The sequence below is a fragment of the Salvia splendens genome, chromosome 21 (assembly GCF_004379255.2).
Source record: "Salvia splendens isolate huo1 chromosome 21, SspV2, whole genome shotgun sequence".
Taxonomy (NCBI): domain Eukaryota; kingdom Viridiplantae; phylum Streptophyta; class Magnoliopsida; order Lamiales; family Lamiaceae; genus Salvia; species Salvia splendens.
In genome coordinates, this window is record NC_056052.1 from 8,567,298 (window position 1) to 8,579,215 (window position 11,918).

Here is an 11,918-nt window from a genome sequence, read left to right on the forward strand (position 1 = left end):
TTGCCTCCTCATATGTAGCAGGCTCATCAAATTCAATAGATTCTGCCACACACAAAGCAAAGTATGCCATTTCATAGTCTGTGAATCTGGCTGGCAATTTAGCAGCTCTTTTAGGCCTTTCTCTGTGCTGATGTTGTGGCTGAGTTTCTGGTGTCATTATAGCTGCTGGGGTCTGATCAATAGGGGGTTGTTCTTCTGGATCAGGTGTCTTTGAAAGGGTTACTTGAATTTGTAGCTTTTTCTTCTCGTTTTCTACATCCTTCTTTATGTCCAGACTTTGAAAATTAGCATCTTAAGTCAGACAGCTGACTTTTTTCGTACAGCTTGAAGTAAGCTCCAGAAAATTGTGTTATGGAAAATTGGCATATTGATTGTGCATAGTTAGGCATATAATATTAACTTTTTGTTTTGTTTTTTTTTCCCTTGCATAAAGTCAATTATTATTATTGGCTGCTAATGACTTATAGTTGCTGGAGGAGTACCTTTTGAATTGTGCAAAATATCAAATAAATAATTAGAGTTGCCAAATTGTTTCCATGCAATACATAACCCCAGCCTCAAAGTTATGTTGCCGGAAGTAATTAGTTTAATTTCTTTCACATGTTGCTGGTTTGTTCACTGTCTTGGATTTTGGCCCTTGGCATGAGCCTCTGGTATCACTTCCAAGAGGCTCTTTACTGAATATTCTTGATGCTAATCAGCTAATCATGCCTTTTTTTTACCTGGTGAACAACAGGCTCTGTTTTGCCCTTCTCTGGAACGTTATAGCTGTAACTACTGCATGGATTAAACTGGGAGGTTAGTTTTATATGAGCCCATAGTCTTTCCTTTCGGTAGGTGTATTTTAAGTGGCTTCCTGACCAGACCTGTATGTCTACTAGATGCAAAGATCTGGTTTCTTGCTATTATCTACTTTATATCTGGGGTTCCAGGAGCATATGTCTTATGGTATCGACCACTTTACCGCGCTTTTAGGTTGGTAATATCTGTATCCCTTTTAATTTTCTTCTTCTTTACAAAGTGGGGAAGAGGATATTGGATACTGAATGATCAGAATTCCATCTGATGATGAAAATCGTCTTTCTTTGAGGCTATGAGGATAGATGCATTGTATCTCATCTACATGTAGTTTGACTGTATCTATACTTTATGTAACAGGACTGAAAGTGCTATGAAGTTTGGGTGGTTTTTCATGCTTTACATGGTAAGTTGATTTTATAATATTAAGAAATGGATTCCAATCTAGTGAACGCACACTAATGTTTGATTGAATTGATTTGTTTACAGCTGCACATTGGCTTCTGCATATTTGCTTCAGTTGCACCTCCTGTCGTTTTCAGAGGAAAATCTCTAACGTAGGTCACCTCACTTAATGTGCATAATATCTGTTAATTTTTCGATTTCATGGAGCCCCGGGTTTTACGTTTGTCTTTCTTATATATTGTCTTATCTAACCCCATCTGTTGACAAATTTTTAGAGAATCGGTTGAAATTGAAACTCCAATCTTTTTCTTCATTTGGTAAGTTGTTATCTCACGTTGTCCTCAACGTTGTTTCTGCAGAGGTATCCTCCCAGCGATTGATGTCATAGGTGACCACGTGCTAGTCGGGGTAAGTTGGCGTTACATTATTCTCAATATATACACTGCTCAGATCTTGAGTTATCAGCTAGAGAATGCATCGTTACTTATTCAACATCGTTCTTGTTACACAGATTTTCTACTTCATTGGATTCGGGCTTTTCTGCCTCGAGTCAGTTCTCAGCATTTGGGTCATACAGGTACGAGCACAACATCACTTTCTTATAGAAAATGGAACGGTTCTCACCTATCTAATAATGCTCTCATTTCACAGCAAGTCTACATGTATTTTCGAGGCAGCGGGAAAGCTGCCGAGCTGAAGCGCGAGGCAGCAAGAGGAGCGTTGAGAGCAGCAGTCTAATATCTCAAGAACAATTTCATAGATGAACATATGTAAATCATTTTGAAATTTATGGTATTAAAACATTGTTTTTGAGAAGATTCTCGAGGAAAGCACTAGGAAAGATTAAAATCTTTAAAAAAATTGGATGTAGAAGCTGGCTGCACCTGCTCTGAGTTTGATGATTCATAGATTGTTTGTTTTGTAAATTCATTCTTTGGCATTTCCGTTCCATTTATGATTAATGAGTTACACTTTCCTTAGCTCAAGTATCTATGTTAGTCCTAAAACTTGTCATCATCATAAATATTCCCAGAAAATTGCGAAACTGGGCATCCCATCTCGATCAAACTATTCAACCTAACTAATAACTTCAACAAAGCTGCAAGGCAACAAATTTGACCTAAACAATGTTACTTTTAATGTCTGATGCCTCGTTGAGATATTTCCAGTGAAGAATCAAACAGCAGTGTTGTCCAGTTATGCTTACGCAGAAGTGCTCAAAACTCATCTCTCCTACACGAATGGATACGGGAGTGGGTCTGGACTCAGCAGCAGGTGGCATCGGTGGAGGCTTTGTTGGTCGTGCATGAACTTCTTTGAGTTTCTCTTCAGGAATATCGAACTGCAAATCGAAGAGAACGAGAGAATACTTGAGGCATTGTGTTAAATATTTATCTTGACCGATTAGATTCCTAAGTGAGCTTTACTTACCTTGTAACTGCAGCCAGATACGCAAGCACGAAAGCATTCCTGAAAGCAAGAATGAAATCAGGCACAAGCAAAAAGGAAGAAATATTCAAGAAGTTGAGGTGGCATGAACCTCTGAGTAGGTGACAGAACCAGGGGAACGATCAATATAGGCGCTCCACTGCTTGTCCTTGAGGACAGGGTCTTTGTAGCATATCTCGTCGCACTCTCCCACACCTAAGTTTACATCACTAGCATCAGAGTTTCCTACTAAATTCATTACAAAGCAAGAATACCAGTGTGTTTATAAGGAAATAAATACAAGTGCAGATTCAAACTTACATTCGTCCCATGTGTCACCATCAGCATCACATCCCTTTTTGCAGAATACTCTCCCTAAACGAAATCAGTACATGGCTAATCAGATAAAGACAAATTCATACAACAAAAGGCAGGATTAGGAACAGAAAGTTCTACTCGAATACAGGCTACGTTGTATATTAGCTGACTTATAAGAGTCAATGTTTTCAAACAATGAGCCATTCTACCTATTTTGTACCTGAAATCATTCTCCCTAAACCCTCACATATATGCATCCTTTATCATCGAATGCAACTGACGATACCCGAAATGGTCATTCGAATAATTAAAAAACACCCTAGGGGCAACCATTCAGTTGTATATGTCTCTTTCAAAAATATATACCACAATTTTCAAGAACACTAATGTGTGCTTCTAAGGATAAAGGCATGATTTAACTAAGATCCAGTAAGAAACATCAGTAAATGCTCAACTGGGAAAAATACAATAAATCATTCACCATCACAATTCTCCTTCCCAGGCTACAACATATGGGGCTCAAGAACATCACGATTATTACAAATTTGAGGTTATACATTACAAAAATATATCTATTGTTATGATGATATCTCAAAACTGTCCCGCAAGCATCAATTTTGTCTCTCTTATATAGAATTAAACCAAAATGGACTCTTTTTGCATGACAGATTTTACAATACAACCCTCAAACACTTAGATTAGAGGTTCTTCTAAAACCCAACAGCAAAATTAATGTTATAACTATTGGAGGTTATATAGCATTATGAAAAAAAATCATCTACTCTCATCTCACGACAAAAATCTCAGTCCCCGTTATCTACATTCTTTGAAGACATGGAAATTGACTGAAACGGAGAGATCCCTCGCCGGCCCTAACTACATCAAAATTCTCCCACAAAGAGCAATGATGTCTACCCTATATAGATTCAAAACAAAATGGCCCCTTTTCGCATAACAGCACTTGCTGTCACAATACAACCCTCAAAACACAGTTTTTACCCCATTTTGATCAGAGATTCAAAGGCCTAACACTAAAACTAATGATAAACAAATCGCTATCTTCTCACTGAAATCGGAATAAAACTCATTATCATTAGCCATTATAATGCAACAGGAAATGGATGTTGTTGATATCAAATTGAATCTCACCATCACTCGAGAATAATCTAACAATCTACACACAATCAGGAAAATCAAAGATGGAAAAAGTAATCAATTTCGAAAATAGAAAAAGAGCAAAGCTTCTTAACCCTAACATCCATAATCGACATTAACATGGAGAAAAAACAAAAAAAATAAAATTATTCAAACAAAAAAATATACATGGAATTTGAACGAGAGAAGCGTATTTGTGGGTGCATGAGAGTTGCATGGAGGCGCCCATTGTTCTGGAATCATTTCTTCTCTGCAATTGAATTTTTTATATATGGTTGTAATGAAATCTGTATTTCTTCTTCCATAGCGAAGAAGGAATTGAAGAAGCAAAGGCTATTTTCGTAAGTTTGCTTGTGCTTTTAGCTGGGCTTCTGATTGGGCTGGATCGAAATGTTCTTTTTCGGCTTAATTTCATTTTTAGCAAATTGTCACAAATATCACCAAATTTAATTTTAAAAATTATGTCATAATTGTGATGTTTATTTTAATTTTTCTGTTAATTTAGATTTGAGAAAAACTATACTCCCTCTGTTTTTCATTAATTGATATTGTTTGATTCGGCATGGATTTTAAGAAATGTAGTTTTTGTCCCTTTAGTTTTATTCTATGTGTCAATGATTTAAAAATCAATCGGGTAAGCAAACCGGTAAAATTACTAATTTACTGTTCAACGGACCAGAATACTATAACAATAGTATACAAATATATCAAAATTTATATACTAAATGTTATAATTTTTGGTATATGATAAAATAATAACGGATTCAGCAGATGATTAGAATAATTCAATTATAAGCAAGTATAAATATAATTAAATAATATTAAAACTTATATGTAATTAAATATATATGTATATTATGTCAATACTAAAATTTAGTGACTGATACTACTCTATCCGCCTACCATAAGCGATTCATATTTTTTTTGGAACGTCCTACCTAAAGTGGGTCAATTCATTTTTTTTGGCAAAATATAACATAATTACTCTATCTTAGTTTATTTGCTCTCCAATTTTATTCTCTCTCCACTTAACTCTCTAAATATCATTTTCTTAAATCTCGTGCCCAAAATAAACACATTGCTTATGACGGGACGGAGTGAGTTTAAAAATTTTATAATTGATAAAAGATAATTAATATATATCACACTTAATAATAATAGGATGATTGCTAACTAATTAGAAATCTCAAATTAAGATCAATCCTTAGCCATTAGATTAAGAGATATAATGATTGAAATAAGCCAAGTAGATTATATTTTAAATAAAACTAACCATTTTCTCTCTTCTCAAAATCATCTTAAAACCTTAAATTTACATAACTCTCTCGATTTAAATTATTTTTGGTAAAAAAAATATATAAAATTAAAGGTAATTTTATAATAATTCGAACGAGATGTCAATTGCATATGTTCCGACGATGATCAGATGATGAATTTAATAATTTCTATTTTTGTTTTCGTATATGTTGATAAGAAGATTTTATATCAATAAATCCATAAATTAGAGTAGGCCCAGACCTAACTCGAGTGGTTTGAACTAGAGTAGGAGCTGGAATGGATATCTGTAGGCCCAAATTTGACTGATTTACTCCAATTGAAGTAAGCTCACTAGCAGAGGTAGATTTGGACCCAATGGACCTTGCAACTGAAAAGGGCCCGGCCCGAATCCGATTGGGGTGGGCCCTTTGGTAACATGGCGGTTAAGGCCACGAGGGACCATTCATATTTGAGAAGATTGGAGGAGGGGATTAATGTTGGGAATATTTTAGAGCATGAATTGGGATTATATATATAATGAATCCAGTTTAATTAACTAGTAGTAGGTTGCATGGATATAGTGTGTCATGGATTTGGGCTGCATGCATATATTGTGTTGATAATATACTTTTATTTATACTTTTCTCAATATCGTATACTTTAATTAAATCTCACACCTTACGCCATTTTGCGGTTGAAATCATACAAATTTACACCATGCCCATTTTTTTACGCCAAAGTGAAGATTTTCAACTGAAATTGAAGATGGATTGACGTTTGAAAATTTTCTTCATGATTTTATTCTTTATAGTTTATTCCATACGTTGTTCTGGGTGACTAATTAAAAAAAATACACGTAGGTACAAATAGAGGTGGCGTTTTGGTCAGTTTGTGAAATTAATATAATTTTGTGGTTCAAATTATTACAAATTCAAGCTGGGATTGGAAAAATGACCTAAAGGTCTTGCTTTTAAGGTTGCTAAGTTCTAACTAAGCCTGAAAAATAAATTACTTTTTTTTAAAGTTGATATCAGTATTTAGTATACTGTATTTAATAAAACTTGTCCCTTTTTCAGCAAGAGACCCCACTTTTCATATAGTTGAAATAATACATAGTATTCATTTTGATTTTTCTGATTGGAACGCTTACATGATAATTATATCCACAATCAGAATCTATGGAATTAGTAAGAAAATTAAAGCAATTACATGAAATTATAATTTCCATGTCTAATTGAAATAATTGTTTGGCTTAGTTCTATTCTATTACCCCTTCCATCCCATAAGAATATGTACTTTGAGTTCTATTCTATTACTCCCTCAATTTTGCAAAAATAGACATTTTAGATTGAACACAAGTTTTAATGCACGATTGATAAAGTAAGAAAGAGATTGGGAGAAAAAGTAGTTAAAGTATTGCTAGTAAAATATAATTTCATGTCGTTAGAGAGAAAAGGATTTTTAAAATTAAAAAATATTCTGTATGTACATGTGAGACGAAAAATGAGGAAAGAGCGTATATTATTACGAGAAAAAAAGGAATAGTATAAAACTGAAAAATACACTTTTCGATAAACAATGACTTTTTAATAATGCACACTAGCTTTTTCGTCCCAAAATATATCAACTTGCCACATGCATCATTAACCATGAAGTCCACCTTTTGGACTGAATTTTTGTCTCTTCATGTAAACAAATTCCAAAGTTGGAATTTCTAATGAAAAATCTAGTAAAAGGTGTTAACGTTGAATGTTAAATTGAAAATTACTAAAGTCCCCTATCAATGCAGATCCAAAAACTAAATATAGTGGGGTCGAACAAGATAGTAAATATTTAAAATAATTACTACTTTTTTATAAACATATATTTTAATTTAAATAATTCATGCGCGCGAGGTATCTTAAAACAACTTTCCCCACTTTCTTCATCCGTTATAAGCGAAACGTTTCTTTTGAATACAGAATTTAAGAAAAAGATATTTATGTGGAGAAAGAATAAAGTGAGGTGAGATAAATATAAAAGTGGAAATAGATAATAAATTAAAAGAGAACAATAGTGTCTTGACAAAAAAAATAACATACCTTAGTTGGGACGTGCTAAAAAAAAGAATATGAGTCGCTTATGGTAGGATCGAAGTAGTACTCCCTCCGTCCTATTCCATGTGAGACATTTCTTTTGGACATAAGGTTTTGGGAGTGAAAAAAAGTAGAGAGAAACAATAGGAGCGAGAATAAAGTACAAAAGAGAGGCAGCATGTTGCTTTTACCTTTGAAGGAAATGTCTCACTATAATGGGAAGTCCCAAAAAGAAATACGCTTCACTTATAATGGGATGATAACATCCCAAATTTTTAAATATTAAAAAAACTGAATATGAATAAGAAGGCTAAAAATTTAAATTATAAAATTAAAATTAAAAGAAATTAAGAAATATTTACTTTATAAGTATGTGTTTAATTTAGATAAATTGATTTTGATATAAAAAAATTCAAAGCCATTTTACAATTAGATAACAATAAGATATTTAATCTTTTAAATTTAGTCAAATTATGTGGGCGTGTATCTTCCAGTTTAATTCACGAGTAATTATAGGGAAAAGAAAACAATAATGACATCTCCATTATCATATCTCTCTTCGAAAACAAAAACCGAAAGGACTCTTCCCCTCCAACTCCTTCGTTCTCGACAACAGCCTCCCCTGCTGTGATGCCGACGTCCGGCTGCCTCACATCCTTCCTTTCTCTATGCTCAGTCTCCTCATCATCTCACACTGCTTGAGGTGGGGACGGAGTCACGGATGCCGTAGGGTCGGAGGCGGAAGAAAGTAGGTTCCCGGTGGCACTCCATGGCCGGTGGTGGGTCGGCCGACCCCATCCAACCCCTCCTGGATCCGCCACTGTCGCCAATATACATGCTATAATATGTTGATACAAAATTCACCACATCAAAAAACATTGTTTCCCATACTCATATACCACTAATTTGCATATTGCAAAATACATCTACAAGTCTTTATATTAATCATTAGATTCTTTAGTAAAAATATTTGTTTCACTATATCTGCATTTTTTTATTAGATCTTTTCATAATTTTTTTTATTTCTTTAGGTTTTTATTGTAATACATTTTGATTTGAGAGGTTCTTTGATTGAATTTTATTTAATCAAGACATAATTTAATGATTTTTTCCTATTTTAATTAAATTAATTATTTTCTCTTTTATTTATTTTGAATGAATTCAGTTGCAATATCGACTCACACATCATTAAAAAATTAAAAATTTATGAACTGACAGCGAACAATATCAATAAATTTTTCATTTTTTTGTGATTCTTGAGTCAATATTACAAATGAATTAATTCCAAAATAAATATGAGAAAAAAAATAATAAATTTAATTAACACAAAAAAATTAATTAAATTTGGAATTCCATTAAATAAAGATATAACTAAATAAAAAATTAAAATATAAAACCTCTTAAATCAAAATGCATTAGTAAAAGGATCCAACGAAACAAAAAATTTGTAAAAAGATTTAATGAAACAAAATGCATTGGAACATGAATTAGAAGAACCTAAAATAAAATTAACTAATACAATGACCTATAGATGCATTTGGCCATTTGCATGCACTTAATTATATAAGTAAAACATACTATTAAAACGTACATATTACGCGTGCAAAATAAAAGATAGTAAAGTTAACCTAATTAACCTCCTAACTTTGTCAAAAGGCCATTTTCATATTTTTTAACCTTACATAATTTTTTAGAAATTTTTAATTGGCAGCCCTTTTCTTCAAAAGTTTTCGATTTTAGCTCCCTCTAAGATATTTTCCTGCGTCTGCCCCTGGCAACGAGTGGTCATGTAGTGTGAAATGCATTCGAGCAGCCTCATTTCCATAGTCTTGAAATGAGATATTTGCAATTTGAGTTCCATTCTCTCTCTTCTTAGGGTTTGATTTTCTTTCATGAGGGAAGTGATCCCATCCCGATGGCCGCCTCTGGAAGCTTCTAGAAGCTGCGGGAACATGCTCGGCTCGACCTTCTTGCGGCTGATCTCCACCAGCAGATGCTTGAAACCTTTCAAGAATTTATCGTGCTTGAATTCCCATCGTTTGGATGCTGTTTTCTTGAAGCCCTGTTGTGAAAATGTTAGCACATCTTTATTCAAATAGTTGAAATGTTTTGTAAAAATATTCAATTTTGTGATATGCTATTACTACACAAGAACTAAAAAGAGGACTATTATCGCATAGGTTCCTCGTCTCTGATGAAGTTACCAAATAGTAGTAGTTATTTTGCATCTAAAACAACATCAAGTGTTCAATTTGATTTAGAAAACATAGCTTAATATTTGTTACAATTATACTCCCTCTGTCCAATGAAGATGACCTTTTTTTTTGGTGGCACATAATTTTTTGTAACGTAGTTGTGTGTGTTAAGTGAAGAGATAAGAACAATACTCCCTCCGCTAACTCATTACAATACTACTCCCTCCGTCCACAAAAAATAGACAAAGTTGTAAATGTCACGAGTTTTAATACGCAATTGCTAAAGTAAGAGGGATGGAGAGAAAATGTGGTGGAAGTAATATTATTGGATTGTGGAGTCTACATTTAGAATGATGTTTGTGTAAGATTAGTATGATTTAAAACTTTTCATTTTTAGAATTAGTCTAATTTTGCTGGACGACCCAGTATAGTAAAATTGATCTATTTTTTGTGGACAGAAAGAGTATTAATTTAAAAATTAATTAGAGTATATAAAAGTAGAATCCACATATTCCCTTTAACTTTATCAACAGTTTCCTTTAATAAGGTCAAATAATTTATTAAAATTTAAAATCCATTTTGAGTAAATAACATGTCTTTACATATTATAGAATAATAGTAGTAACACATATTCCAACTATATGCCCAGGGACGGACCTAGCGCAGGCCAAGCCGCCGCTCCAGCGGGGGCTTGGCCGGCGCTGGACCAGTACCCAGTCATCGCTGCCCCAGAAATATTAGTGTGTGTCTGTGTCTCACTGTATGTGACTGTGTATATGGACGAGGAAGAAGAAAAAGAAAAGAGGAGAGGCGAATGGAAACGTGTAGAACTTGCAAAAGTTAAACTACTTGGCAAAGGAGATCTATAGGCTACTCCATCCTATAACTAGGAGTCAAACAATTTTTTCTAACTAGAGTAGGAGTACTATTTTTTTTATAAATCCATTTACATTGCTGCTTATTGTTTACTTCAAAAATTCAACTAACAACAAATATACAAATATTTATTATAGTATCATGATTATAATTTATAATTTATTAGTATAAAATTTTATTGGCGATTTAACATAATTTTAGTAGATAAATAAAAGTAATAATGCTAAAAAATGCATTCTAAAAATTTATTTTTGTTTACCATCCAAATTAAATTTAAATATAATTTCCAATTTCCAATTTTCAGTTAAATATATGTGTTAATTTTTCAATTATTACATTACGAATTATTTAGGTACAGCCTAATTAAGACTTGATTTTATCTGTGCGATTTAGAATTGCATATTAAGAATTTCATTAGTGATTTACTATGAAATAGAATTTGCTTTCTTTATCTTGGAATTAGATAGCTATAAATTTGACCAAACTTTTGTGACTTTTTTTTTTGCTATTTGTTCTATTATTTATATGAATTTGAGAATGGAAATTTATTGAATTTTTGTTATCATATGTTGTTACGCAAAACTTTATATATAAAATTAAATATGTAAATTACTATTTATTATTTTAATTTCAGCACCGGCTATTTTGAATTTCTGGTTCCGTCTTTGTATATGCCCTTCAATTCCAAGGAATGAAAATTCTTTGACTAACCCTAGTCCCTTTACCCAATATACGATTCAACACAGTAGCATAACTATTTTGACTGAACTATACATTATCTTTCTCCCAAAAACTAAACAAATATAAGAAAATCTATTCGACCATAAACTTAATTTAATTCGGTAAATATATAAAATTAAGAAAAATAAAGATGACTCACGTAGGTATTAAGCTGTCGAACGAAGCTAGAGAAATTGTTGTGTTTGAAATATTTAGGAAGCATGAGTTTGGAGAACTCCGCCGGCGACCATACCACGAATCCGTTTCCTCCCGAGTTCCACGAAACCACGCCGGTCGCGCCACCAGCCTCGGCCGCGTCGAGGAGGTCGAAGGTTTTGGATATAAACGGGGCGGGGCACTTTTTTTTTGGGGGCCTTGACCCGACCCGGCAAGCTGCATGTGGAGCAGCCATGCTACCCCTTTTGTGTTTTCTAAAGTGGTGAAATCCCATATTGTTAACTATTTATACCTATATTAATTGCCTCTTTTGACCTTTTGTTGTTTATGGAATTTAAAAAAAAATATTTAATCGAAAAGTTAAATTATATTCCACATTGTTGAAACTTGATGGTCAAAATAGTTTAATTAAAATATTCACAACCAATGACGTATTGAGGGTCCCTCACCTTAGAAGGCCTAATAAGAAAAAAGGTTATCCACTCATATAGATAAGACATGATCATCACCAAAT

The 11,918-nt window shown here is 33.2% G+C and overlaps 3 protein-coding genes across 3 annotated transcripts; 1 reads left to right on the forward strand and 2 right to left on the reverse strand.

Annotated features, from left to right (window-relative positions):
- The first annotated feature begins 707 nt into the window (after positions 1-707).
- Positions 708-2,427, forward strand: LOC121784166 (secretory carrier-associated membrane protein-like). Its single transcript, XM_042182343.1, has 7 exons — positions 708-798; positions 882-975; positions 1,159-1,204; positions 1,288-1,355; positions 1,563-1,611; positions 1,715-1,780; positions 1,855-2,427. Exons 1-7 carry the CDS (start codon positions 708-710, stop codon positions 1,939-1,941), a joined length of 501 nt encoding a protein of 166 aa, XP_042038277.1. The 3' UTR covers positions 1,942-2,427.
- Positions 2,324-4,372, reverse strand: LOC121784167. Its single transcript, XM_042182345.1, has 5 exons — positions 4,273-4,372; positions 2,953-3,006; positions 2,744-2,847; positions 2,635-2,673; positions 2,324-2,545 (listed from the first exon to the last, which is right to left on the reverse strand). Exons 1-5 carry the CDS (start codon positions 4,331-4,333, stop codon positions 2,324-2,326), a joined length of 480 nt encoding a protein of 159 aa, XP_042038279.1. The 5' UTR covers positions 4,334-4,372.
- A 4,567-nt stretch (positions 4,373-8,939) lies between these two features.
- On the reverse strand, positions 8,940-11,639 carry LOC121784480 (heat stress transcription factor B-2b-like). Its single transcript, XM_042182614.1, has 2 exons — positions 11,388-11,639; positions 8,940-9,498 (listed from the first exon to the last, which is right to left on the reverse strand). The coding sequence occupies exons 1-2, from the start codon at positions 11,637-11,639 to the stop codon at positions 9,157-9,159; spliced, it is 594 nt and encodes a 197-aa protein (XP_042038548.1). The 3' UTR covers positions 8,940-9,156.
- Positions 11,640-11,918: the final 279 nt, after the last annotated feature.